The 27,988-nt window shown below is 59.7% G+C and overlaps 1 protein-coding gene across 8 annotated transcripts; it reads right to left on the bottom strand.

Moving 5' to 3' along the window:
* Positions 1-305: 305 nt before the first annotated feature.
* FCHO1 (FCH and mu domain containing endocytic adaptor 1) lies at positions 306-27,182 on the bottom strand. 8 transcript variants are annotated; one of them, XM_058563704.1, is made up of 28 exons: positions 27,109-27,171; positions 22,409-22,453; positions 21,616-21,693; positions 17,023-17,114; positions 15,973-16,047; positions 14,688-14,829; positions 12,747-12,899; positions 12,430-12,534; positions 11,308-11,406; positions 11,127-11,223; positions 10,007-10,051; positions 9,821-9,899; positions 9,444-9,468; positions 9,027-9,084; positions 8,374-8,552; positions 8,266-8,290; positions 7,871-7,922; positions 7,235-7,335; positions 6,566-6,841; positions 4,696-4,808; positions 4,501-4,588; positions 4,243-4,351; positions 3,373-3,528; positions 2,923-3,055; positions 2,026-2,225; positions 1,364-1,419; positions 860-1,100; positions 306-595 (listed from the first exon to the last, which is right to left on the bottom strand). In XM_058563704.1, exons 3-28 carry the CDS (start codon positions 21,640-21,642, stop codon positions 463-465), a joined length of 2,859 nt encoding a protein of 952 aa, XP_058419687.1. In that variant the 5' UTR covers positions 21,643-21,693; positions 22,409-22,453; positions 27,109-27,171; the 3' UTR covers positions 306-462. The 8 variants fall into 8 exon arrangements, with proteins under 8 accessions (XP_058419687.1, XP_058419684.1, XP_058419689.1 ...); XM_058563701.1 differs by lacking the exon at positions 27,109-27,171 and adding an exon at positions 23,938-24,017; XM_058563706.1 differs by lacking the exon at positions 27,109-27,171 and adding an exon at positions 23,938-24,017 and having other exon boundaries at positions 7,244-7,335.
* Between the last annotated feature and the right edge of the window lie 806 nt (positions 27,183-27,988).

Raw genomic sequence — 27,988 nt, 5'->3', positions numbered from 1 at the left:
CATCTTACAAACTCCTACTCACACCTCAAAGCTCCATTTATAATGCCCCCTCCTTAGGAAGTCTTCTGACACCCCCCTCTGGGTTCCTCTAGTCTTCATCCCTTCCACCAGCCCAGCTCTGAGCCCACAGGACTAGAGGTGTCCATGGGGCTGGGGGTGTCCAGGTCTGGCTTTTTCTCCCCCAATATCGCCCTGCACAGGCTAGGGGTCGGCAAGGGTATGGGGAACATTACAGATATTAGCTCTCCCCCACCCATCCGTCTACTCTTCCTCCCCTCTCTGGCGATGTGAAGGACACTTCCTGGAACAGGAAAAGGCTTGTTATTTATTTTATTAGAAAATAAAGTGTTTATTCAAAGAACATTAAAAGTCCAAGGACCTGTGTGGGATGTGGCATGAGCAGGAGTGAATCTCAGGCTCGGCCAGGCTGGGCGTGGGGCTCCTCTCCTTGGGGTTGGGGCCTTAGGGGAGGCCGGGCTGGGGGTCCCCAGGGTCCGGGGGACGGCAGGGCGCCGCGGGCGAGCACCAGGGCGCAGTGCAGAGCAGGGGCCGGGCAGGCGGCCCCTGCAGCCTCAGCAGCTCACCAGGTACATGCCTGTGGGGTGGGGCTGTGAGGGGGAGGGAGCCCTTGCCCCACCCCACCCCCAGATCTCCCAACCGTCCTCACAGCACCCCTGTAGCTCACTGTTGCCACAGCCCCATGGGCCCCAGAGGCACCTTGGGGGGGCAGGAGAATGGGGTGGGGGTGGGACTTCTTGTCCCCTCCACGGCACAGCCCCTCCTGACCCTGCCGGTGGGGCCCTGACCACCCCTCCCCACCTGTGCCCGGACACCCACATGGCCCCCCTCCCACACACACCCCAGCAGAAGCAAAGGGTGGAGTTCAGGCCCGGCGTGGTCCTGGCTCTGGCGCGAGGCAGCAGCGGGGGCAGTACCTGTGGCGAACCTCCTCTTTACCAGCGACAGGCGGTAGCCGCTGCCCACCAGCTCCAGGTCCACGCCCGACAGAGTGGCCCCCTCGCTGGTGAACTGAGCAGCCACGGGGCTGGGCATGCTGGGCCCCGAGCACGGCTCCCAGCTGGCAGACAGGTGGCCAGAGCCTGGGGAGGCCTGAGATCAGCTGGGCCCCATCCCCAGTCCCGGTCCCGCTGTGACCTGGGCTCCTCCTCCGCCCTACACCCAAGCCCTTCTATCTGTGGCCTCTGCACCCCTGCACTCTTTTCCTTTGGTCCCACAGGGGTGTGTGTGGTTTGCAAGGAAGTCCTGCCTCAAGCCTTTGCACCTACTGTGCCCGCCCCCAGCATGCCCTCTTCTCCAATTCTCCCTCAGTTTATATAAGCTCTCATGCACAACTGTAACTCACCCCCTGCCTCGGACACATCTGGAAGTTTCCATAGGAGCCGCTTCTCCTCCAGGTTCCTGGCATCAAGAGAAGCTTGGTCAAGTCTCCCCCAGAGAGGACATGGGGAGCCCAGGGTCCCAGCTCGGTCGCCTCTCCGCTATATGATCTGAGCAAGCCAGGTCCCCTCCCTTGCTTCAGTTTCCCTGTCTGCGATACCGGAGTGGGGTAAGGCGCAGCTGGCCCCTGAGGGCCGGCAGCCTCACAGCATCTTTAGGTGATGCCTTCAGTCCCGTAAGTCTGGCTTCACGGCAGGTCCCACCTTTTGTACAAACAACACAACGCGGTGTGGTGATGGGAAGCCCGGGCCTCCAGCGGATGGCGGGGTCCAGTCCAGAGAGGTCAGACCAGCACTCTACCCTAGCCTCCCCACCCTCAATCCCTCAGTAGGGACCGCTAGGAGCTCGCAGCCAGTCAGGGAGAGCAGAGCACGGGCGTCACGCCGGGCCCCCAGGGAGCTCTGGGTGTGGGACGTGGTCATTATCAGTAACGTCACCGTTGGCTGTGGGCAGGGCGGCCTCGGGGACCGGGCCGGCCTGGGGCAGACTGCAGCTGCCGCACCAAGAGGCGTGCGTGGGGCTCTGGCGGCACCACCGAGCCTCCCCTGGCCTCCCGCACGCCCTCACCAGGTGGCGGCCGGCTGCAGGCGGACGTTGGTCACCGGCTCCCCGACGGGCAGCAGAATCTGGACGTTGGTGAGCGGTGTGGGCACGGCCGTGGCCCCGGGCCGGTAGCTGTACTCCACCGAGACCTGTGTGAGGGCCGCCCCGCACTGCCAGTGTGCGCTCAGCTGCAGGGGCACGGCCTGCGGCCCCGGACGCGAGAACTGGGGGAGCGGGAGGGGACGCGGCTAGGGTCATCCTGTCCCGCCGCGCATCTTTCAACCCCGCGACCCTGCCTCCCACTCTCCAGCCACCTGACTCAGCCCTGCACACACTGCCCCGGGCTCTGCAGATCAGAGCCTGTATCCCCTCGAGGGCCCCACAGAGAGCAGGAGGGGCCGCCCTCTGACAGAGGCCTGAGGCCCGGCGCCAGCCAGGGCCTCCGCGAGTTTGGACAACCGCGTCATCTGCCCACCTCCCTACCTCGCCCGCCTGCCGCCCCCTCCGCCCGCGCCCTGGCCCCGCCCACTCCGCCCCGCCCCGCCCCCTCCACCCCGCTCCACGCCCTCCACCCAGCCGGTCCCTCCGGCCCCTCGCCCCGCCCCCTGCGCCCCGCCCCACCCCACGCCCTCCGCCCCCTCGCCCCGCCCTTCCACCACGCCGCACGCCTGCCCCCTCCGCCCCGCCCGCCCCTCCGCCCCCCCGCCCTCTCGCCACGCGGCTCCGCCACGCCCCACGACCGACCCTCCGCCCCGCCCAGCCTCCTCCGCCCCGCCCCCTGCACCCGCCCTCTGCCCGCCCTGCCCCGCCCCTCCGTCCCTCGCCCCGCCCCACGACCGACCCTCCGCCCCGCCCCTCGCCAGCCCCGCCCCCTTACCCGCGCCCTCCGCCCTCCGCTCTCCGCCCCTCCGGCGGCCCCACCTGGTACCGCAGCAGCACCACGTTGTAGTAGGACGCAGTCGGGTTCTGCTCGGCCTGGCGCTGCAAGGCCTCGGTCAGAGCCGCCATGTTGAGCCAGAAGTCTTTGGTCTCGGGGTCGCTCTGGGAGGGGTCACTGCGGAGACCGGGAATCATCACCCCAACCCTCGACCCTCGGGAGAAGCCCCCAGCATCCGGCTACCCCAGGGGCTTCCTAAAGATGCGGATTCCCCGGCTCACCTTGGGCCCAGCAAAGCATGACCCGCGGGGGAGGTCGGGGGCGGGGGCGGGCAGCAAAGGAAGAAAGGAAAGCGAGGTTCAGAGAGGGAAAGCGACTTGCCAACGGCCACATAGCAAATCCCAAAAGACAGAGCAGGAATTCAGAGCTGGGGAGCTCCTGGCGCCCACCAGCTTCTGGGCCCCTCCGCCCCGCCCCTCTTCCTCCCGCTGTACCTGAAGAGCAGCTCAGTATTGGGCTGGAAGTGCTCAATGGGGGTCGCGTGCACGAGGCGGAAGCTGAGGACTGGCGGGGGTGGGGGCCCGCTGAACACACGCACGACGCCGGCAGGGAAGGTCATGGTCAGCTCCCCAGTTACTCGAGCCAGGCAGCTGGAGTGTGGGTGAGGGGACCACGAATTGGCTCAGGGCTCTGCCTGGCACCTCACCCTCCCCTCTGTCCCGGCTCCACTGCAGCCTGTGGCTCTCCAGCCTCTCAGAAGCAGCAAGGCCACGACCATGCCCACATCCTTATCCCCAACGTCTTCTCCTTGATCCCTGGCTGGACAGCAAACCTGACACCAGGAAGAATCCACACTGGCTGAAGGAGGCAGGAACACCCCCTTCTCTAGTTCTCTTATTCCCCTAGGCCACCAAGAAGCTCAAAGCAAAACATTTAATCTTGTAACTGTCCTCAGCATGGGTTTCTGGTCTAATACTCTCCTCCTCTTTGTGGTTTGATTTTAAGGTCTTTCCTGCTGGGTGCCACCCCCAGATTATCCCTGGCCCTCAATTCACCCCTAATCTGCCCCCTCCAGGGGCGTGGCCTCTAGTCTCGCTCCCTTCAGTTCAGTGCCCACAGCAACGTCAGAGTAGTTCCTCTAAACTGTGACTACAACAACGCCTAGCCCTGCTCACATGCCCTCCATGGCTCCCACTGCCCTTGGGACAGGGGCGTGGTTGCTCGGCTCAGTGTTCAAGGCCCTTCCATGGGAAAGCAGGTCATGAAGCACACAGGAAGGCTGTTCCTGCTGGAACCCAGACACACAGCCCCAGGGAGCCCTGTTCGCCTGGTCGCTGTCTGCACTGTCCTCCGTCACCACGTACCTGGAGCTGTGGCCACGGAAGTAGGCGTGGACATACTCCGTAAAGGCAGTGGCCACGGGCAGGGCATCCTGAGAGCCCAGGACCACAGGGCTCGGGCCCCGGGAGACTCCTGGGGTGGTGGGGAGGGAATGGGGACAGACGGACTGAGCACAGGGCTTGGGCTGCAGAACCTGCCCTCTGCCAACAGGGCCTCCGTCGTACCACCCAGCCACCCCCAGAGCAGAGAGGGGAAACCGAGGCTCAGAGAGCCCCACGCACCGTGTGCTGTCTGAGAGGAGAAGCTGGGCCGCTCTGGGACCATGCTGGGGGCCGAAGAGCCCAGCGGGGACGGGCTCAGGGAACGAGACTGGAAGGGAGGGAGACAGGCTGGGCTGTGAACACCCCTGGAGCAGCGCTCTGATGCTGACCCCGGAGGCCACCCTAGCCCGGCTCCTGCCACGCCCCCTCACCCACCAGATCCCCGCTGCTGCCGGTGAGGGGGCAGGACACCTTCCTGGAGCGGCCTCTCCGGGCTGGGGCGGCCAGGCCCTCGCCGGCGGTACGGTCGGCAGGTACAGGCATCGGGGCTGGGGAACGAGCATGAGAACAGACGTGTGAGATGCGGCCCTGCACCTCTCAGGCCTCCTCAGGGGAGGAACTCAGGCCAAAACTGGGAGTCAGGCTTATGTGGGGAGACGTCCTGATGGTCTGCAGCCCTGGGTCTGCAGACGCCATCCACAACCCTGAGCCTCCCAGACACCAGACTGGTGGCCCAATAAGGGGTGATCCCCCCGTCCCTGGGGGCATGAAGCAAGGGCTGGATGCTTAGGAGGCAGGCCTACTACAGGGGGGATTTGGCAGAGGGCTTTTATCCAATATTGGGCAATTCTGTGATCAGTCCTCTCTGAGAGGATGAGGGTGGCCTACCCTGGCCCACGTCCCAGTCAGTCTCTAAGTTAACTAATCACAATGTAACACCCAAGCTCCCCTCCCTCTCTGCTTCCCCAGGTCCGCCGCTCCGCTCCGGCTACACACTTGTGCTCACCTGCCTCCGTCCCACCTACGCCAGGCTGTGCTCCTCTCTGCCCCAGGGCTTCCTGACAGCACAGCCGACACTTGGGGCCCGATCACTGTCTGTGGGGGGCTGCCCTGCGCATCCCATCCAAGAGCGCTGAGCAGCACCCCTGGCCTCCACCCACCAGATGCCAGGAGTACCCATCCCCCTGCCTCCAGCACTGATGACAATCAAGCATCAGTGGTGACACTGCCAAGTGTCCCCTGCGGGGCAGAATCAGCCCGGCCAGTTGAGAATCCCTGTTCTACAGTGAAGCTCAGACAACTTGACTTGTCTACACTCATGGTCTACACTCACTCCCCCGGAACCTCCCTTGAACCGGCTCCAACCAGAGTTTTCTCTAACTATGGATAGTGCCAAGCACTCGTCACCACTGCTGGAGATCTTGTGGTCAGAGCCCACATTCCCTCCGCCTCTGGCCCCCAGGAGCCCACTGACCAGCAGTCCCCTCCCACTCCGCCCTCTGGCTGGGCCCCAGCTCCGCCTTGGGCCCCCCCATCCCCTCTCCCTGGGCGGCCTCCCCTCCCGCTTTGATGACATCCTCGTGCAGCTGCCCACAGAGTGCTCAGCCTGGCCTCCTGGAACTCGGGGTCCGCCATCCACCTGACCCTGAGAGGCCCCACTCGATGTGCCCCCACCCCAGTTCCTCCTCCCCATCTTCCCTGACCCTTCCCCGCACCTCACTCCTCTGCGCTCCCACCCCAGTCGGTCTTTCCCGACCAGGAGCCCATCCCCACTTACCTGGACTCACCTCCCTGCTCCCCAGTCCCTGCCCTCACCCCCAAGCGGTCAGAAGGCGCCTGCAGTCTGAGCCAGGTCCCTCCTCTGCTCACAGCCCTCCCTACCATGGCTCCCACCTTGGTAAGACTCACATCTCTCCCAGGGATGACCAGGCCGTGTCCACATCTCCCCCCTCCACTCTCTCCTTCTCCCTCTCAGCACTCTGTTCCAGCCACACAGGTCTCGTCGCGGTTCCTCAAGCCTGCTCCCACCCCAGGGTCTTTGCACGGGCTGTGCCCTCTCCTGGGAACGTCCTCATCTCCATCAAATCTCAGTTCAGATGGCCCCTCCTCAGGGAGGCCCCACCTCTCTGAGCCCTCACCCAGCACCTGCCACCTCCTGCCTCATTAAATATCCCTCTCATTGTCCCTGTGACAGTCGGGGTTTCTGCCGGCCTCTGTCACTGCTGAGTCCCCAGCACCCTGAGCAGCGCTGGTCACAGCAGGCGCTCTCCCCCCAGGGCTCAGGCAAGTGGGCCACTGGACTCACCTCCTCCAGCCACAGCCTCCAGCCCCCAGGGGCACGGGGACGGCGCGAGGGGCTGTGGCGAGTCCGACGGCTGCAGGGGCCGTGTCCCCCTCGACTCGGGGGGCGGCGCCCTACAGCCAGGTGGGCTCTGTGGGGTGCCCGGGCGGGGGACCCAGGAATCCGGGGAGGGGCCAGGCGCCGCGTGCGACGGCGAGTCCAGGCCAGAGTCCTCCACGTTCTCGGGCGACGAGGAGGAGAAAGGAGAGGGGCTGGAGGTGAAGCCGAGGCTGCTGGAGCCTGGGGAGGAGGGGAGGCAGCTCCAGACCCCGCCCACATGGAGTCCCCAACCACCCCCTGCAGGCCACGCCCACCCGAGGAAGGGTCCGCCCCCACTGAAAGCCCTGGCCCGCCCACCCAGGCCACGCCCTCTGGTCACTTCCATCTCCACCGATGCCGCCCATCAACCTACAGCCACCACCACTCCCACAAAGGCCCCGCCTTCTCGCCGGCCCCGCCCACTCGCCCTGCGGCCCCGCCCACCCTCACACTGATGCGTCTATCTTCCCGTTCACCCACATAGGACCCCCATCCTCCCTCCAGCCTGGCCCACCCTCTGGCCTCCCCAAGCTGCCTACCCTTGCAAGGCCCCACCCATTCTCCCGTTGGCCACGCCCACGCCCAAGCCCCTACCTCCTTCACCTGTAAAATCTTCGTGGTCAAAGGCAGCTTCCAGGGGCGGCCCAAAGAGGTGCTTGGAGACCTGCTCATCCGACTGCAGCTTCTCCGCACAGCTGGGGCCCGAGGGGACAAGGAGGGTGGGTTCCTTGTTTCCATGCCTCCTCCACCTCAGGGCCTTTGCACACCCTACTCTCTGTCTGGAGCCCCGCCCCCTCAGCTCTCCCTTTGGCCACCACCCACTCCTCTGCAAATCCCCACCCAGAGAGGCCCTCTACCACCACCCCGACTAAGGTCACCACTGCTGTCTTCCCTCACATTACCTGCTTTAGTTTCTTCGTAGCATTTAGAATTATTGAATATTTGCTTTTCTTAAAATCTGAGCTACTAGAATGTGACTCTGAGAAGGGGTCTTGGTCATATAGCCCCAGAGCCCAGAAGAGCATGAGTACACAGCAGGCGCTAACTAATGCTCACCGAATGAATGACTAAGTGCTCCCTCAAAAACAGCATGACCTCAGTTCCCTCCCTGGGTGAGGGAAGAGGAGGCAGAGACCCGGGGGGGCAGCAGGGGAGGAGGAGAGAAGGGGCAGGGACAGCCCCCACCCGCCCATTCGTGTGTGCCCAATGTCCCTCCGCTGTGGAACCCACCTGCTGGCCCTCGGGGCAGATCGAGGCCTCTGTGGTTTCCCAGCAGCATCTCCTATGAGAGACAGACCTCCTGAGCCTTCCTGCCGCCCTGCCTGCAGGCCTCCCCACTCCACAGACCAGGAGACCAAGGCTTGGACCGTCCAGCCAGCTGCTCAAAGTGACCAAATCAGGCGGAGAGGGATTCAAACCTGAGCCGACCTGTCTTTCCCGGCCCTGACTACCCACTTCAGCTGTCATTTAATTTTCCTACTGACCCCATTTTATAGAAGAGACTGAGGGTCAGAGTGGGTAAGCAGCCTGCCTCAAGTCACAGATCAGAGCCACAGCCACACTCCAGGCCCAGCCTCCCCTCCATGTGCTCCTCCAAACTGAAGACCCCTGAACAGGCTACTCACGTGAAGAATGGCGTTTCATGGTGCCCTGTGGACAAAGAAGGTGGCATCAAGTCGGGTGCAACCAGCCAGCCCCAGCAGCCCAACGGGAGCACCCCTTGCCTGCCTCACCCCTGGGCCGGGAGGAAGGATCAGGCTGCCGGCCGTGGCTCTGAGCTGTGCCGCGGCTGCCTCGGGGCTGCAGGCCGGGGCCCGGGCCGGGGCCGGCTTGATGTGTACGTGGAACTTGCGGGGCTCCTCATCGTCAAAGTCAGAGTCGCTGGACGAGAAGTGGGAGGGCTCAGCTGTGCGTGCGCTGCATCAAGGAGCCAAACAGATCCCAGCACGGGGCTCCGTCCAGGCAGCCCTCAAATGGACCAGACCTTCCCGCTCAGACCCTTTGAGGCCCTGCACAATTCCATCTCTCACCACTGGCCACCCTCAGCTCTGACAGCATGTTTTTGCACCCCACCCCTGTCCAAGCCTTTGCACAAGCATGCCCTGCCCTAACTAGCAAATTCTTATTCAGCTGCTAAACCCTAACATTGGTGCCCTCCTCTCTGGGAAGCCCTCTTGGCTCCCACTCTGGGGCACCCCAACCCCTCTCTCTCCCTCTTTCCCAGCCCAGACCCCACGGGGTAGGTGTCTGCATTTGGATCTGCTTTGTCCACCCTGGAGCCTCCTCCAGGGTGGACGAAGAGCTGCTAATGGTAGAGGGATCACTGTGGACAGAGCTTTGTCCTTGCTGTGCCAACAACTGCCCCCAGGGGGCGCCAGGAGGATATTGTTCTGGGTCACATCAGGCCGGACAGTGAAGCCTTCTTCATCCACCTCTGGACACGTCTGGGGGACAAGGGGTGAGTCAGGCTCCCGTCTACGGAGCCTCCATGCCACACTGCCATGTCCCCCCACCCCGGGCCCTGCCTCAGACTGGAAACAAACCCACCAGCAGCAACTCCCTTCCCCCGGGGTGGAGAGCATCCTGGGGCACAGGCCGTGCCCCTGCCGGTCCTGAGGGCGGGACTGAGGCTAAGTGGGGACACCAGCCCCTCCCCACGGTCCACAGGGGGTTACAGCCGAGATGGGATTTGAACCAGGCCCTGGCCACCCTGGAGTTCGGGCCTTTGGCCTTCAGGCCTGGGGGCTGGGGCTGGGAATGACCCCTCCCGCTCGCAGCCCAGCCTGCCCCCCACGGCACTCACCCCTGAACCAGGCTCCAGGGAGTCTCTGGGGATGGAGAGAGAGATGTCAGTGCTGGCCTCTCCACCTTATCTGGCCCATCCCTTGACCCCCAACACTGGACGTGGCGCCTGGGGCAGCCCCTGAGCTAGCCCCACAGGCAATGGGACCCTGGGGCTCGCTTGGGGTGGGGGTCGGGGGGCGGTGAATCTGGAGTTAGCTGAGCAGGGGGTATTCCCAAACAGCTTGGAAGAGGGGGAACCCTGGAGCTAGTCCGAAGGGCTGGCCTGAGAAGGTGGGGAATGCAGGGGCTAGCCTTGGCAGGGAAATACGGGGCTAGCCTCGGCAAAGAGAAGAATCCTGGGCTAGCCTGGGCCAGGGCAGGCGGGGGCTTCCTCACACAGCTGCCGGCAGCTCCCGCTCCCGCCGGCTCAGTCCTGGGAGGCGGAAGGCCTTGGCTCCCCGCAGCCGCTTCATTGCTGAGGACAGAGGGGGGCGGCTGAGCCCTGGGTGTGCGCCCGTCCCGATCAGACCCGCCTGCCGTCCCCATGGTCCAGCCTGGGCATCCAGGCCCAGACGTACTTGCCTTCCTGCAGGGCCGCCGCGCTGTACGCTTCAAAGTCCAGAGGGCCTGAGGCGGAAGAGATGGAGAAGCTCAGCCAGGCGGGCAGGCTGGGTCGGGAAGGGCAGCAGTAGACCCCTGGCCACTGGACGGGCCCTGGATCGCAGCTCCCAGCGTCCGGGGCACGAGCCTAGATGCCAGCCCAGCCCAGAGATGGGCGTGAGTGCCACAGGCCAAGGGTTCTGGCCCCAGCTGGGTGGCGCCGCCGTGGGGTGAGCTGAGGGAGCGACGCCTGGGTTACTTCCAGGTGTCCCAGTGTTTCAGGGTGGAACCTGGGAGGGCCAGCGGACGGGCCATGAGTCTGTGTATCGGGCTGGGCCTCAAGTGCCAGGAGGAGGAGCTGGGACTCTCTCCTAAGGGCAAGGGGGAGCGTGGAAGGTGTGTGAGCAGGAGCAGGGCATGAAAGGTCTGGGGCCAGTGACGGGCAAGAGTGGAGGCCCACACGAGGAGAGGCGGCCTGAGCCGGGCTGAGCTATAGAGACAGGAGTGAGAAAGGACAGACCATAGTGGTTGACTAGACTTGGACATGTAAACCGTGTACTAGCATTTAATGAACACCTACTGTGTGCCAGGCACACACTTTGCCCTTTACCTGCATCAAATGATTGGACTTTCACAACACCATTAGGTGGGGATTATTTTCATCCCCACTTTACAGATGAGGATGCTGGGGCTCAGAGAAGTCAAGACAGAGGTCCAAGGTCACACAGCAAGTGACAAAGAAAACACAAACCCAGATCTGACCCCAAAACTTGTTCTCAACTCTTCCCTGACCCAGCACGTAGGCATTTTCATATTGCCCTTTTGCTCAACAACCCTCGATGGCTCCCTTGGGCCCTCAGGGTAAAGTCTGAACAGCTGAGCTTGGCATTCAAGGCCCTTCTGGTATCTGGTTGCGAGAGAGTCACACAAGATCAGGCATCAAATCCTCTTCCTATTGGGCTGTGGAGTTAGATTTGTCATCAGCCCATTATTCTGATGAGGAAACCGAGGCACAGAGAGGTTCAGGCTCCTGCCTTTTGAGTCCTGTTCTCCCTGGCAGCTGTGGCCCCACAGCCTGACCCCCACAGGCCCCCCGACTCACCAGGCTTCTCCCGGCCCGTGCCCTTGCTCTCCGCAAACTTGCGCAGCAGCATCTCCACGGTGACGTTCTCTATGTTCTGCTTAAACTCCTCGTGCACCTGGGCCAGGTGGGTGGCATGTGTAACCAGCCAAGGCGGGGCCCTCTTGCCCCGCACCCCAGCCTCCACTCCCCGCCCACTCACCTGCCCAATCTGCACGTGGGTGTCCTCCACCGAGTGGGCGTAGGAGCCCAGCAGCGCCTTCATGTGCCGCAGATGCGTCTCCTCCATGGCTTGGAAGCGCTGAGGCAGGAGGGGAGGGGCAGATGGGAAGGTGGAGGCCACAAGGAGTGGCCATGTGACCCAGCCTGACCAATCAGAACATTCCAACCCCCTGGAATCAGTGATTGGTTTGCAGAAAAGCCAATGAGAGTCTGCCCTGGGACTTTGGGGGGAGTGATGGGAAAAGAGACACTTTCATACCCTGAGTCAATGAGCTGGTGGGATGCATGTGGGGGCCACTGGTGGCCACTTTGCTGCGCACACCCAGGAGGGCATGTCTGCTTGGGAGTGAAGCCCCCAGGGAGGAAAACAGACTTGAAAAGCATAGAGGCACAACTTCCTGCCAACATCATTCGAGCACCTAGATCCAGCCATGCCTGAAGCCCTCCCTCCAACTCTTCAGTTCCCTGAGCCTATAACTCTTCCTTGTCAGTTGGAATGAAGGTTTTTATCACTTGCAAAATCAGAAAAAAAAAAAAACTGATTCCTAATCCTGAGATACCAGTCTGCTTTTCATACTTTGAGGTGGATGGAGACCCAGAGAGGTGCAGTGCCTTGCAAAAGGTTACACAGCGGGTGAGGAATGGAGGTTGGGCCAGAATCCAGGCCTGTTAGCCACCAGGAAATGTTGGGAGACTCTTAGCTTCTCAGTCCTACCCTGTCTTGTTCAAAAACTTCATCAATAATAATAGAAATAATAACAATAATACCTTAGAGAGTGGTTTCTCTGCACCTGGTACTACTAGTCTGAAAACTTCCCATATAGTGACTCATTAAATCTTCACAGCAACTCTATGAGGCAGGTACTGTTACTGTCCTCATTTTACAGATAGGGAAACTGAGGCAAAAAAAGTTTTGGCTTTTGAAATAATGATAACGTCAACAACAGTAACAATAGTTAACGGGCTCTAGAATTCTATCGATTTAAGCCCGTGATTCCAAGGCTTTTGGGAGTCGACGGTTTGGAAGTTCTGGACTTCCGAGGCCCACAGCATCCTGGGCCGGGAATACGTAGGGCTCCGAGGTACAGGCGCCAGTTCTCACCAGAGCCGAGTCCAGCATCTTCTGCTCAAAGTCGGCACGGGCTGAATTGTACTTCTCCACCGAGCGCCGCAGGCTCTCCGCCGCCTTCTTGGTCTTGGTCTCTGCCTACGAGGCGCAGGGAGGGGACGGAGTTGGGAGGGGACACTCAGGGCACTTCCCCATGGCGCCACCACCCGGCAGGCAGGCTCCCGGGGCGCGCAGCGTGTGGTGAACACGCGCAGGTTCAATGATCATCGCTCTGTGACGCGTTGTCCCTCTCCCACCAGGCAGCCCCTCATGGGCCGAGGGCGGCTGGGGACCCGCCGCCACGCGCCCACCTTGTCCATCTCCTTCTGGTTGGTGCTCTCCCTCCGCAGCCGCTCCTGGTCCATGCAACGGTTCAGGTAATTCTCGCGGGACTTGGGCAGGAGCTGGCTGACACCCGCGAGGACCTGCACGGCGTCCAGGGTGCCCACCGCCTCCTCCTTGCACTACAGGGGCGGGGAAGGGGGGCGTGGTGCCACCTGAAGGCCCCGCCCGGGCCCTGAACCTGAGCGGACCCCAGGGGGACCCCGTGAAATTCCCAGCTTCCCAAACACTCTGGGATTCCGGGTCCTAAGAGTACTTTTTCTGAGTGTTCTATTACGTTTTTAAATATCCACTTTTTATATTTACACATAATTCATATTTCAGAAAGTTTTAAGGGGTGAACTCAGAAAAAAACCTCCCACACCCTGTTCCCCAGCCTCCCCCCCATTATTACTTGGAAACTTCCCCAGAAATAATCAGTACATGGACAATCAAATGTGCTTGTTCTGGCCCATTTTTTATGACAAACGGTGGCAGTCCATTCTGTTTAACTCGCTGCTTTTTCCACTTAATAATCCATTTCCAAGATTGTTCCCTATCAGCCCATAGAAAACTTTCTTGTCCCCCAATTTTTAAAAAAAAATTGTGGCTAAATACACATAACATAAAATGTACCATCTTAACCATTTTTAAGTGTATGGTTCAGTGGTATTAAGTACTACCAACTCCCTTTCTTAACAGGGGATAAAAATTGCACTCTTGGGCTCTGTAAATGCAAAGCATCTATGAGTTTAGAATTATTAGCTTCAAATATTTTGGGATCCTGAGCGTCGAAGGCTTGCATCTTCCAAGATTCTAGGTTGTTAATAGTCTAGAAATATCAAATAACAAGATCTGGGGCTTCTAATGCTCAAGATCAGGGGTCAGGAAACTTTTTCTGTAAAGGGACAGATAGCAAATGTGTGTGGCTTGTCACAAACACTCAACCTGGCCCTTGCAGCTCGAAAACAGCCACAGACAATATGGTCACAAATGGATGTGTCTATGAACTGTGGAAACTAATAAAAGAAACCTCAACTAAACTGGCTCCGGAGGGCCTGTAGGGGGCGCTCTCACCCCCATCACACCATCAATTACACCAAACAGGAAGAGAGGACACTTGCATCTTGGACAGGAAGTAAAACTACTTCACTACTGAAGGAAGATTTCTCTCCCCACCCAGCAACAGCCCAGCCAATGGGAAACATCACAGCTCAGCCAATGAGAAACACCACAGCTCAGCCAATGAGAAATGCCGCAGCTCAGCCAATGAGAACTACCACAGCTCAGCCAATGAGAAACGCTGCAGCCCAGCCAATGAGAAATGCCACAGCTCAGCCAACGAGAAGCCATTGCCGCCCTGAACTGTCACTTTCCCCCAATGGACTTTCCTTTAGAACAGCCCCGCCCTACTCCCCCTTTTTCTCTATAAACGCAACTCCCTCCTTTCTGTCAGGATTTGCCTATGGTTCGCCATAGCATGCACGCCCTGAATTGCAATTCTTTTGGCTATTCTCGAATAAACTCATTTTGCGATAAAATAACAGGTGAATTTGCTTTCTAAATTGATAGAGCCAATAAAACTTTATTTACTGGCACTGAAATCTGAGTGTCACATAATTTTCCCGTGTCACGAAATCTTTTGATATTTTCTCCAACCATTTAATAACGTAAAAACCATTCTTCACTTTTGGGCTATACAAAAACAGGCGGCAGGCTGGATGTGGCCCAGGCCATAGTTTGCAGACCCCTGGTCTAGAATTTTGAGAGTCTGAAATTCAGCACTGCTTAGGTCTGTGAGATTCCGGGTTCGATGCTGCGGAATTAAAGAATTCTCAGGGGCACACGCCAGGGGCTGAAGTTCCAAGGCCCCAGAAGGCCTGGGATCCCGCGAGCTGCGCGGGCCGCATGGGCGCGGCCGAGGCACACACCTTCTTGTGAGCCTTGAGCTGCTCCTCCCCGTAGCGGAGCACATCCTTGATCAGGTCCTGCAGCTTCCGCGTCAGCTCCAGGTGGCAGAGCGCCAGCTTGTCCGAGGAGACGCGGAAGACCTCCCAGAGCGGCGCGAAGGTCCTGGAAACAGGGGGGTTATACCCAAGGTCCAGCAGGCCCAACCCCTCTGGGCCCCTCAGACAGCACAGCCGGCACTGGCTCAGGTACATACTGTGCACCGGGCCCTGTTAAGCATGAACACTTATTCATTCATTTAATCCCCATTGCAACCACACGAGGTGGGCCTGTGACAGATGGGGAAACTGAGGCATAGAGGCTCCATCACTCACCAAAGGCCCCTCAGCAAATGAACATCAGAGCTGGAATTTAAATCCAGGCCCTGAGGCCCTGGAGCCCTCGCTAGACTACAGGACCCACTTGCTACTCAAGGGCAGCTAAGCCTCAGCCTGCCCAAACCAAGCTTGGGGGGCCTCCCCACCTCAGCAGGAGAGGGCCTACCCCTGCCTTCCCTCCCTGTGGCCTCCATTTTTGCCCGGACAGAACCTTTGCCCCACAGCAGCCACAGGGAACTGTGCAAATGCCAACGGAACCACATCACATCCTTGTTTGAAAGTCACCTGTGTGTTGGGCCCCTGTGGCCCCGTCCCCCTGCATCTGCTCCCACCTCATCTCCACCTTGTCCAGGCCCTGCAGCTGTGCCAGCCTCTTCATTCGTCTTTGAATGTGCCAAGTGCATTGCTGCCTCAGGGCCTTTGCACTGGCTGAGCCACCTGCGTGGGTCTCTGTCCCTCAGACACCCCCCACGGCCAACTCCTTGTCATTATTAAGGTCTCAGCTCACCGAGCTGGGCCTACCACAGAGAAAGCCTGGCCTCTCCCGCTCCTCTTCCCTTCCTGGTGCGTGCACCCAGGTAAGGACTTTGTGTGTGGTCAACATCTGTCTTGCCACAGACCCCAGGTGTACACACCATGAAGGTGACCCGGGCCTGTATCTGTCATAATTGACGCTGGGTCCCCAGCACCCAGAATGGTGCCTGGCCCACGGCGCGTTCTCAGTAAATATTCGTTCAATGAATGAACGACAGAATGAGCGAGTGAGTGAACGGATGAGAACCATTCCTCTGTCCAGTTAGCCCTGTAAGCAGGGGACAAATCCCTGTTCTACACGTCACCTGTGTGAAGAGACGTCCACCCAAGGGCTGGCTGCCGACACCCCAGGGCCCTGCAGCCTTGGCGACCCCTGCCCCACCCATGGCCCACTCACCCCATGGGGGTCCCATTGCTGGCCAGCTTGGAAAGTTTCGCCATCGCCTTCGAGTAGGTCTCCTCGATGGTGGCTCTGGGTAGGAGGACAGGAAAAGATGGGCAAGGTTCTTGCACCCTTGGGAGAGGCCCCGCCCCCGGGCCCCAGTTTCCCCATCTCAAATATCTGAACAGTGGCTCTCAAGGAGGAGGGGAGGTCCCCAGCCCGGGGGAGGCGTTTTAGAAATTCCTCAGAGAGGAACACATTCCCTACCGGCGGCAGCAGCAGCAGGCGGGACACTTCTGAGCACATACCATTAATGCTTTATATGCTCTGTCCCACTGAGCTCCAGCAGACAAACCCTGTTTCCTTTCTCCTCCTGGACAGACACTGCTAAATGCTTACAATACCCGCTCACATTTTCGTCCTAACAGAACTTCGATTTTGTTTGGGACAGCAATGTGCCCAGTCACAGCCAGTCACCCCTGGGGCATTCTTTGATAGAGGCACCCATGGGGTACCACAGGTGACAGCGGACGGATCCAGGTGCTGAAGACCCACGAAATAAAGGGTGGCCCCTGTCCTGCAGGGCTTGGACGGGTCCTGCCTGACGGCCACAAAGAGAAAACCCTGGTGATGATCCTTCTGACTCTGCCTGGATTTAACGGTCTTCAGCTACCGGGCGGCCGGGAGCAGACGCTGCCTTGCAATTTGAGTTGATTATGCTTTCCGGGGTACGGACATCGGAGTATTTACATGCTGAAATGTAGATTATTTCATCACACATGTGTTTTCTTTAATCATACTCGGGGCACGAGACTGAGTTTTCAAAATTCCCCTTGTAAGTGGGTCAAACTATGGTCTCTTTAGGAGGAGGCGTTAGAAACTCGGACAGTGTAGTTTACAGGCGCCTGGGCTGAGAACCGCTGGCTTTGAGGCTCTGAAAGCCCATTTGCTTCCTCGAGCCCCCAGGATCTGGCCCCGACTGGGCAGGGCGTGGCCGTGAGGTGGGCGTGGCTGCATGGGCTGCGGAGCGGGGGCCATGGGGTGGGTGGGGCACAGGGACCTCACCTCTCCCGGATGAAGTCCGCCAGCTCCTTGGTGGAGTTGGGCCCCTGCTTCACGCTGTGGTACAAGACCTCAAAGCCTTGGTTTTTCTCGCCCTGCAGAGGATGGGGGTGGAGATTGAGACAGGGGATGGAGAGGGCATCAGAGCTGCCTAGCAACAGGGGCGTGGACCGAGGAACCAACCAGCAGAAGCCCGTCCCCTTGGCTTTAGCGATTGGTTCAGGCCTGAGCCAATCAACCTGTTGCTTTTCCCCTTGGTCACAAGGATTGGTTCACGAGCTATAAGTTGGTCCAATCAGAAAGAAGTTTGGAATTTTTGTCCCATAATTGAGGGAGAGACGTTCTCTTTCCTTGGTAATGTGTGTGGCTCAATCTTTCTGTCTTTGTGTCTCCATCTTTCTCTCTGTTTTTCTCCACCTCTGCTTTTTTTCTGTCTCAATAAGTCTCTTCCCCTCTGTTTCTCTGTCTGCATCTTTCCATAAAAGAGGAATTATGTGGGCACGGGAGATATTGGAAGCCAAGTGGAAACCATGGACTTTGGAAAGAAGCTGAACCCAAGAGAGTCTGAATAAAAAAAGGGTATTGAGTTGAGTGGCTGGATCAAACCAACCCTGAAAGAGTCATTATCCCACAACTTTTCACTTTTGTGAGTCGATATAACCTCAGTTGTTTAAGTCACTGTAGTTGTGTTTTCTGTTCTCTTCAACATGGAAACTCCCTCTCTGAGACCCCCAGAGCAGCGTCCCGGTCTGACGCCTCTCTCAGGACCAGCAATGTCCAGGGCAGGGTAGGGCAGAGAAAGGACATTTGCGTTTGTTCCCTAAGTGAACAAATGGGTTCTTCTGCTGTTACCTGGTTCTGGTAGGAACAGAGCCTCTAGCCCCTGCCTGCTGATGTCTCACAAACCCTCTTTCCTCCCAGTTCTGGGGCCACCACTGTGGGGGAGGCCAGGGCTGTGCAGTGTGATCCAGGCAAGTCACTGCCCCTCTCTGAACCTCTAGTGGCTCCTCGTTAAGATGGGGGCAGGGAGTCATCTACCTCTCCCATGGGGATGAAGTAAACACCACGATGATCGACGTCAGGGTCCCCCGAACCCCAAAGGCAACTCTAATCTTTAGTAATTCATGGTGTTAGTTAACATTTTGCTTTAAATTCACTCATGTTTCCTCTCTAAATGGATTGATTTAAAAGGGCCAGTTTTACCACTATTCTCAGTGGGAAACCCGGACCCCTTGACATCACGAAGGAACAGGAAAACATAAGGTTAACAGCAGTGTTGTGACGCCGGCCAGATCCTGTCGCCTGCGAAGCGCGTCATGTCTGGACGCTGAGCTGTGCGTTAGAAAGGAAGATGGGCCGGGGTCCGAGGGAACTGGAGACCTCTGAGCACCAAGTGGGCCCTACAGTTGGCGCTGACGGGGGAGGCTCCCGGCGCGGACCACCGGGGCGGCCCCTGGGCAGCGCCCGGCGGCTCCCCCGCCTCCCCCACGCTGCGGGCTCCCCCTCGGGGCTAGCGGGGTCTTGAAGGCTACAGCCAGGGGCCCCGCCAGAGACAGGTGCTCCCCGCCGTCCGAGCGTTTCCCTTACGCCGCTTCGCTTTGACGAAAGGCCTACATTCGTACCTGTGCTTGCTATCGGAAACATCCGAGGAGGATTTTCGCTTTTACGAAAAAGGGCTGAAAGCGACAACAGCGTTCAGCGCTTCGCCCGGAGCCCGGACGGAGGGGCGCGCGCCCCGCGCAGCCGCCGCCGCTCGGCAGCGCGGCCCTGAGCGCCGGGGCTTGATCGCGGTTTACGTAGGTCGGTGGTTTTTTGGGTCTGAGAAGGCTCCACATTTTTTTCCCATATAAATTTATGGTAATTGCTTCTTCATTTTACCCCATTTTGGCTTCCGGAAGGTTTCATAGGAACGCTCGCCTTTCAGATAGCGCGGAGACCTGTTTCCACGGAGCCCGGTAATCCCGCTTGTCGTGCAAATGGAGAACCTGAAGCCGAGCCGGGGAGACCCAGGACAGCCTCAAGCCCCAGTTCCCCAGCAGTCGCTCCTCATGCTAGAGCCGTCAGTGGCTCCCTATTGCCCACCAGCTGCTGAAATCCGAAATCCTTCTCCTGGAACTGCCTTTCCAGCCTCATCTCCCAGCGCCCTCTTGGCCCCGCCAGCCAGACGGCAAACTGCCGAGACTGGGCCACCCCCCCCCCCACCGCCCGCCCCCAGCTGCATCTCTGTCCACCTATCCAAATCCTTCCAGCTCTCAAGGATCACCGCCAGGCCCACCTCCTTCAGGAACCTTCTTAGACCCTCCTCAGACTCCCACTTCCCTGAAGGTTCCCTGTCGATCCCTCCAGCTGCCCAGGAACATATATTCTCTCTCCTCACGTCTAGAGTTGTACTCTCAAGGTTCCAGCATCAAATCCTCCGTTTATGCATTGGGTCACCAGTGACTTCACCTTTGGGCCTCAGTTACCTCATCTGGCAAATGGGGACAATGACAGCACCCAATTCCCAAGGGTCTTGGTGAGACGAGGCTGCGACAGTGCTGGACACAGGGCCTCCTGTGCAGCAGACAGCTCCGGCAGCCCCCGCCCACCCTGCCCAGGGGATCCTCGGGGGAGGCCGCACCAGGCACCGCCGCCCAGGCCAGCATCTGGGGCTGACTCGGAGCCAAACGCTGGCCCGTTTCCCAGACCTGGCATAGCCCCCAGCAGTGTCTGCCTCCCTCGGGCTGGGCTGGCAGGCAAGGGTCCTGGGAGGGGCTGTCTCAGGCCGGTGTCTCCTATCAGAACCTCTGGACTCCGTCTTGCCCCAATGCCAGCCCCGAGGGATCATTCTAACACAGCCTGATCATGTCTCTCTCCTGCTCACACTTCCCCCATGGCTCCCCAGTGCCCTCTCTATGCCTCCAGCCCTGCCTTGACCCAATGGGACTGAGACAGCCCTGTCTGGCTTGATCTCCCCTGACTGGAGCCTCCTTCAGGCCAGCCAGGGCCCCAGTGTCACCCAGCAAAGAGCCACCAATACAAACAATAGATTACAAGAAACATTGATTAAAAGAAACAGATGTTCCTGGGGCACTCCCTGAGTCCCAGGGAGGCAGGAATTTCACCCCCCTTCCCAGATGAGGAAACTGAGGCTTCGAGATGCACAGTCACCTGCCCAAGAGCTCCTAGCAGAGCTCAATTCAAACCCCAAAACTCGAAGCTCCGATCCACTGTGCACCAGGCCTTCTTTGGGTGGGGGCGGAGGTGGCTTCTATTTTCTCTTTGCTGATCTAAATTTTCTGCATCGAGCTTGCATGCCTCATGCAATTAAAAAGAATTTAAAATAAATGTAGGTGTCTCATGCCAGTAAAAGAAATTTAAAATAAATATAGGTGCTGCTGTCACGGTTCCAAAATGTGGGCAATGAATGATCCTCAAATGGTCAACCGTCTTGCACAGAGGCGCCACCTGGGGCTCAGAGCGGGGCAGCCCCTGCTGGGGTCACACAGCGATTCAGGGGCAAATCCTGGGACTCTGACCTTTGGGGAGGAGGTGGAAATCAGGCCTCCCCCAACCCCTGGAAGTTGGGAAAGGGTGCGGCCCCTTTAAGAAAGCTAGCGCCAGAAAGAGGAGCCCCAGCTGGGGAGGGAGAAGGACAGGGAGCGGGCCTGTTGCCAGGGGCAACCAGTTGCCCAGCAACGAGCTTCCTCTCTGCAAGCTCAGTGTCTGCAACTGGGGAAGGGGCTTTCTGCCCTGGTCCTTCCCTGCCCCTCCTGTTCACATGTCCTCTGTGGCCACATCAGCCTGGCCCTGAAGGAGGAGTCCCTGTTCCCTCAACTGGCCACCCAGGGTCACACCTCTGGGGTTTGGCCCGGGCTGTTCCCCTGCCTGGAATGCCTTTCTGACATCTCAGCCTTCAAAGCCCACGGCAAACATGGCTCTGCGTCCGGGCTCCCCCTTTGGGTGCCCCCAGGGCTGGGCTCAGCCCTGACCCTGAAGGCCTGAGGGTGTCTGGCTTGCTCTGTGCCCCCCGGACTGGGGGCTCCTTGGGGTCAGGGCCGGGATGGACCCTCTCGGCGGCCCCGGCATCTCCTGGCTGGGGTGGGGTGGTGGTGGCAGGGAGGGAGGGAGTGGATGAATGAATGAAAACAAGTCCATCTCCCTCCGTCCCCTTGGGTCACAGTCTGTGGTCCCCCACCTGGAGGGCAGAAGGGTAAGGGGGCCCCTAGAGATCAAGTCAAGAAAAGCCCCCAACTCTCCGGGATGGGGAGGACATGGAAATTCCCTGGCTGGAATGACCCCGGATCCTGGAAGTTGAGCCTGGCCCCAGGTCGCGCTGACTCTGCACTTTCTCACTGGGCAACTTCAGGTAAGACATTCTGACTGGGCCTCAGTCTCCCTGTTGTTCAAGGTGTGACTTGCCTAAGGTCACAAGGCCCATGAGGTCTGGGGGTGTAGATTCAAACCCAGCCTGACTCTTCCCCCTTTAACTTCTACCCCCTGGAGACCCTCCACCTGCCCCAGACTGCCCCCAAGCCACCAGGTCCCCCCATCTCCATAAAAGCTTCCACAGCCCTGCCAGGAACCCCCATCAAAATAAGAGTGGGTCTTACTTACCCAAAAATGCTCCCCAAAATACGACATCCCGATGGCCTCTGTGGAGACCCCTGTAGGTTTCTATCTAGTGCCTGCTGCCTGTCTGGAGAGAGAGGCAAGTTTGAGCTGCAGAGTCACGGCCAGCTCAGGGCCTGAGGAGGGGAAATTCCAACTGTCCTCCCTGTGGAGGAGGGAGAGAGAGGATGGAGGAAGAACCAAAAGCCCCAATTGTAGAAGCATGCCAGGGCCCCTGAGATGATTCACCCTCAGGCCTGGCCTCCAAGGTGCCCCCAGTCTAGGGGAACAGAGCTGGATACAGATGCCCCCAGTACCATGGGGTCAAAGCTGGACTAGATGGAGGGAGAGGGGCTGGGGGAGCCCAGACTAGAGGAAGGGGCATGGGAGTTGGGGTTTTTAAGCATGAATAGGAGTTCATTTGGGGGGTAACTGGAGGAGCCCTTGTCTGGGCATAAAAGCTCTGGGCCATTTCATAGATGAGCCCCACCCCCCAGAGGGGAAGCCATTTGCCAAGGTCACACAGCCAGGAAGTGACTTGCACCCTCGCCCAGCTGAGTCTAGACCTGAGCACTCAGCTCCACACTGGGCAGCTCCTGTGGGGAAACAGAGGTGAGAGATGGACACTGGGATTGTGGTCGGCCCGGGGGCCGGGTTCCCTCAGGGTCTCCTGAACCCCTCCACAACAGCTCCCCCCCCATGCACACTCCTGGGATGGAGAGCTCACCCCTCCCCAGGTGACCCGGCAGGCACCAGTGCCCCGTGAGTCCCACCCTGCTCCCCAGAAGCCAGTGTGCACCTGGGGTCTGAGTCACCGTCCAGCTCTGTGCCCCAGTTTCCCCATCTGCAAAACAAAAGGGAACGCCTCGAAAGGTCTTGCTGGGGACCCCAGGCCTCCATACAGAAGGGGCGGGGCCAAACCACACCCGTGGCACGTTCTGGAGGCTAGTGCGTCACTGGAGCCCCAGGCCTCATCCATAATTCATGATCTGGCAGGCAGCGCAGTGGCAGGTGGGAGCCCAGGCAGACCATGACCGCAGGATGGGAGAGCTCCCTGGGCCTCATCAGGAAAGGACCGAGCAAGCACCTTGGACAAGGCTGCCCCTCGCTGAGCCTCAGTTTACCTAATCTTGAAAGTAAGTTGAATTTGGTCCATTGTCCTCTAGCCCCCAGTCCCTTGACTTCTGTGGGTCACCCAGCACCCACCATGTGCTCACCCTGGCCAGGACAATGCCAGGCTCTGTGAGATGATTCAGCCCTGGGCTTGGTCCCTGAGGAGCCCCCAGTTTAGGGGAACAGCACTGGACACAGACACCACATAGTCCTGCAGGGTCAGTGCTGGGCCAAATGGAGAAACAAGGACTGGGGGAGCCTGGACTGAAGTAGGGGATATGGGAGTTGGGGTTTTAAAGTATGAATAGGAGTTCACCAGGCAAAATATTTTTTGACTCAGTAAACCTTCCCAACCATCACCCTGCGCTGGGTCATGCTGGGGCCCCTGAGAAACTGCAGCCCCTAAGGAAACCGAGTCTGGCTGGAAGTATGCTGGGCTGACATCCCACGGGGGAAAAGCCCTAAATTCTCATCTCATTTCTTAGTTCTGGGCCATGACCTGGACCCTGAGCATCTCTACATCCTGTAGAGCTGCACTGACCTGTAAGGGAAACAACAGCCCCACACGGCAACTTAGACTAAGTAGGATCAAACACAATCAACGCCCAGCTCTTCAGCTGCACCAGCCTTGCTTCCGGGGCCCAGCGGCCACGCGGGGCTGGCGGCCATCGTACAGGACAGCACAGGTGGAGGAAGTTCTGCTGGACAGCGCTGCCCTGCAGGACCCTTGGGGCCCCGGGCCCAAGTTCCCCAGAAACCAAGAGTCTCACTACTGTCCCAGCAGCTGCCATCAGACCGCCCCTCCCCCATGTCCTCCGGGCCCCGGGGCGTGTGCGGGCTGCGCCCCTCTTCACAGGTGCAGCGCCTTCCACCCCCACAACCACCGGGGGCTCAGCCCCCACTTTACAGACAAGGAAACTGAGGCACAGAGAGGCCACTCACTGTCCCCGGGTCACCATCATTTTGTCCCTGGCCTGTCTGCCAAAGAAGCCCTGTTTGGAACCACCACATGTGTCTCTGGGTCTCCACGTCCCCTCTACGGCCCCGCGACCTGCCCCACCACCCAGATCCGTCCTGGAGGCAGAGCCAGGGCCAGGGCTGGCCCAGGATGTGACACGTGCTGTTTCTCCCGGAGCCTGGGCCAGGCCGAGGCCTCCCCTCTGTCCCTGAGGGGCGAGGAGGGGAGAGGGGGCCTCCAGTGGGGCTGGAACTCACCGGACGGGGCAGCGAGCGGGCCCCCGTCAGACGGGGCGGACACCAGGAGAGCGCCACGCGGGCCCTGCCACTTCCGTCAGCACCGAGCGAGGCCCCTGTGCGTGGGGGACAGGAAGCTCGCCCGGCCCCGCCCACAGCCCAACTGCCACCTCACCTCCCCTAGACTGGCACCCCTGGGACCTCCCTGGAGCAGTGCAGGCCACGGATGGGCAAACTGAGGCCCCTGAACCTGGGGCTCCCGGCCTGGGGCTATTAGTACCGAACAGATGATAATCATGTCAACAATTGTGAAAGCATAGCACCCACAAAGTGAGCGCAACCCTGCCGAGCTTTCCACATCTCGTCATCCCCAGGTGGCAGCGATGCCTGCTTCCCAGGGAAACCGAGACTCAGAGAGGGGCGTCCGTAAGCCCGAGGTCGCACAGCCCATGACTGGCAGCACTGAGTCTCGAACCCAGGGCCAGTAGGACTTTCATGGACCCGAGGCACTTTTGCCTCGGGCCCCTTCCTCCATTAAAAAAAGAAATTTAAACTATATTTACAAGTGTATTGGCATAAAGATGAGTATGTTAATATCATACATTAAAATGTTTTCTTTGACCCTAAAGCTCATTTTTTTCTTCTGATTTTAAAAGAAGTTACAATATCTTCATGGACCCCTAAAAGTATTGTACCCAACACACTGTGGTCACTGCATCTGATGGAGAAGTCAGCCCTGCTCCGGCCCAGGTCTCCTGGCCTCTGCAGCGCCAGGGCAAAGCCCAGAGATGGAGAGGGCTTTGCCTAAGGTCACACAGCAGGTTGTCGGGTGACCTGGATGCCCCATCCTCAGGCTCCGGACGCAGGGAACAGAGTCCTCCCGCGGCTGTCGACAGGAGCCCGGGCGCAGCCTGGACAGCCTGCCTCCCCAGCACCAACCCCCAGGAGCCCAAGGCTCTGCGCCGGGTTGAGCGTTTGAGCAGGTCCAGGAGCAGATAAAACAGCACAGGAACCACACAGGAAGGCAGAGCTGGCACTCTGGGCTGGGTGTCCAGAGCCCTTGACCTTCTGCTGGGTGACCTTGGGCCACCCCTGACCTCTCTGGGCCTCCAGGGTCCTGTGAAACACGATCTGACATTTTGCTCCCCCCTGGACTCCAGTTTGCGCACAGTAGGGCCACTTTGGGGCGTTTTCTCTGTCTTTACAGTGACCGGCCGCCTGGCCCGTGCGGGCGCCGCGCTGTTTCAGGGACCAGCTCTGTTGCGCGTTCCCTCCTCTACAGGCCCGACACCAGGCCTGTGATCATTTGCACAGTCTGGCCTGATTCTCATCACAGCACTTCAAAGCAGTGTCTCATCCCAGCCATCGCCCCAGTACGGAAACTGAGGCACCAGCTCCAGGTTACACTGCAACAAGGCAGTCAAGTGGGCATCCGAGCCCACGCTCAGGAATTCTTCAGTCTTCCCCACTGGTCCTCTCCCTTGTCATCACTTCATTTGGCAAACACCTATTGAGCACCGACTGTGTACCTGACTGCCTGGCTCTGGAGACACAGCAGGCAACACCCTTGCAGACTCCTCTCCCCCACCCGGGACAGCTGTGACCCCATTTACGATCACAAATACTGTCATTAGTATTATAATGATCATGTCTGTGTTTACGGCACTCCCGTCCTCCCACAGTCAGCTCTGATCTGCCAAGGGAGATTCAGCCCATTTCATAGAAGAACATGCCAAGGCCGGGGGGCAAAGTCACGCACAGGAGAGCCGGATTTGAACCCAGGGGCATCTGATTCCCAGCCCTGTGCTCACCACAGTGACGAGCTCTCCGGGACAGGGGATGGGCTGGCTGGCGCCTCCCACCTCCTCCTGCCCAGGACCCTACCCAGGAACAGGCTCGCCCCTGGTGTGGGTGACGGTATGTGGGTCAGGTTGTGCCCTGGGCGGTCCTGCTGGTGAATCCAGGGTGGCGGAGCCCCTGTCCCGACAATTGCAGCTTGGCAGCATGTTTTACTGTCCAGCAGAGCAGCCCTTCCAGCAATGCCCGAGTGTGACCGACCACCAACACATTCTGCAGTGCAGGAAACAGGCTCAGAGGCCAGCCAGGCATATGGGGGGGGGCTCCAAACCCATTGCTCTCTCACCCCCAAACCACTGACATCTCAAGCAAAAGGGTGGAGTCACAAACTGTCAAAAGACGGGGTGGGTGGGTTTCAGAATCTGTTAGAATACAGGCTCTCAGCCCCTAACCCCACTTTCAAACGAGAAAACCAAGGCTCAGGGAGGTGCTGTGTGTCACCTGTCCAAGGTCACCAGTGAGGCAGGCCCATTCGAAGCCACCTCCTGGTCCCCAATGCGGCTGGGGCAGGCAACTCTCAGGATCCGAGGCAGATGGGGGGGCCGCCCACCCTCCAAGCCTCCTCCACACCCCACTGGCAGTCAGCCTCATAAGATCCTAATTTACCTTGATTTATTTTAATCCCTGGGAACAGATGTTGGCTGCCCACCCCCCACTGAGGCAGGGACCACCCCCAAGTCCATGCTCCAGGCCATTCCAGGTCTGGTCTGGCCAGTCCCTGCCAGGCAAGGGACCCACACTGACCACCTCCTCAGAATTCCAACCTCAGGGTCCCTGCAGAGGATGCCAGTGAAGCGCACCCCCCATCCTTGTGGTAGGGGGCTGGGATAGGACAGTCTAGAGGAGGGGCCAGGGGACCCCCAGCTCTTCCCGTAGGCCTAGATGGGGGTTCACAGTGGAGGAAAAGGGAAGGGGGTTCCTCATCTCAGTCCCTGGCCAGAGGGGGAAGAGGGAAATTGGGAGTGGTCTCCACTGCGGCTGTCCTGGGTCCCAGGCTGGAGAGGGAGCGGCGCCCCGTCTTTGCAGCCCCGAAACTAGACCCAGATCCAGGCTTAGCATAAAGGGATTTGGGGAGGGGTCTCCCGTCACAGCCGCCCCCTTCACGCTCCGGTTCTAGGCCAGGAGACGGGGGAAATGGGGAGGGCTCCCTGTCTCGCTCCGCGGACCCCCGATGATCACCGGGGAGGCGGCCGGGGCGCCCACCGCACAGCCCCCCACCCTATTCCCCATCCCTCATCCCCGCCGCGCCTTTGCCGCCCGAGGCTGCCGGGCGCGCTGCGCAGTGGGGCTGCGCGGGCCGGGGGGTTTCGGGCGAGTCCCGGGGACAGCACTCACCTCCCGAGCTCGGGCCGAGCCCCGCGCCCGCCGCCACCTGCGACCCAGCCGCTGACACCCGAGCCCGCCCCGCCCCTCGCTCCCTCCCTCCGTGGCTCCAGCGCGGCCGCCGGCTGGCTCCGCCCCCGGGCGTGGCCTAGAGAGTCCCCGCCCCCGAGACGGCTGCGGAAGGCAGGGGCGGGCTCTGAGTCCGCGCAGCCCGCCATTGGGCCACTTAGGCGGCCGGCTCCGCCAGCCCAGCGCGCTGATTGGCTGAGCCGGAGAAGAGGCTCTCTTTTTATCTCCCTCCTTCCACCACCCGCAGTTCATTTACGTAATTTAAAGCGAGAGGCGCCGCTCCTTTCACCTGAGACTAGGAGGCAGAAGAGGTGACCACAGTTTATCACCACACCTTGCGTGCCACGCACTGAGCAGGACTCATCTGATGCCGGCACACAAGCCTGTGAGCGGGACATCATTGATCTTAATTTTACAGATGGGGAAACTGAGGCTCAGAGAAGGCAAGGACTTGACTTGCCTGGAGGCCACACAGCAAGTCTGCAACGTTATGAGGGCAGTTTTGGCATCTGGCCCCAGGGCTGGGGAGAACCATCCCCAAGAATGTTGTCATGTCACAAATCTGAAAGCCTCCCGCTCGCCCCCCTCACCTGGGCCCTCATAAAAGGAGACTTAGCGCTTGCTGGTCCCCCATTCAAGCCTCCACTGAACACCTAGCTGATCTCCCTGCCCCCAGGCCTGCTCCTCCACCAGCCTCCCCAGCTCAGTAAGGGCAGCCCAGGAGTGTGGGCCAGAGGCCTGGGCGCCCCTGAGAGTCTTCCCTTCCCTTCAGCTGCACACTGATCCTGCCGGCACCAGGTCTCTGAAACACCTACAATTTGCC

This window comes from Diceros bicornis, chromosome 20, assembly GCF_020826845.1.
Source record: "Diceros bicornis minor isolate mBicDic1 chromosome 20, mDicBic1.mat.cur, whole genome shotgun sequence".
Lineage (NCBI taxonomy): Eukaryota > Metazoa > Chordata > Mammalia > Perissodactyla > Rhinocerotidae > Diceros > Diceros bicornis.
Note: the sequence above shows the minus strand (reverse complement) of the source record. Positions and strands in the feature narration are given on the sequence as shown.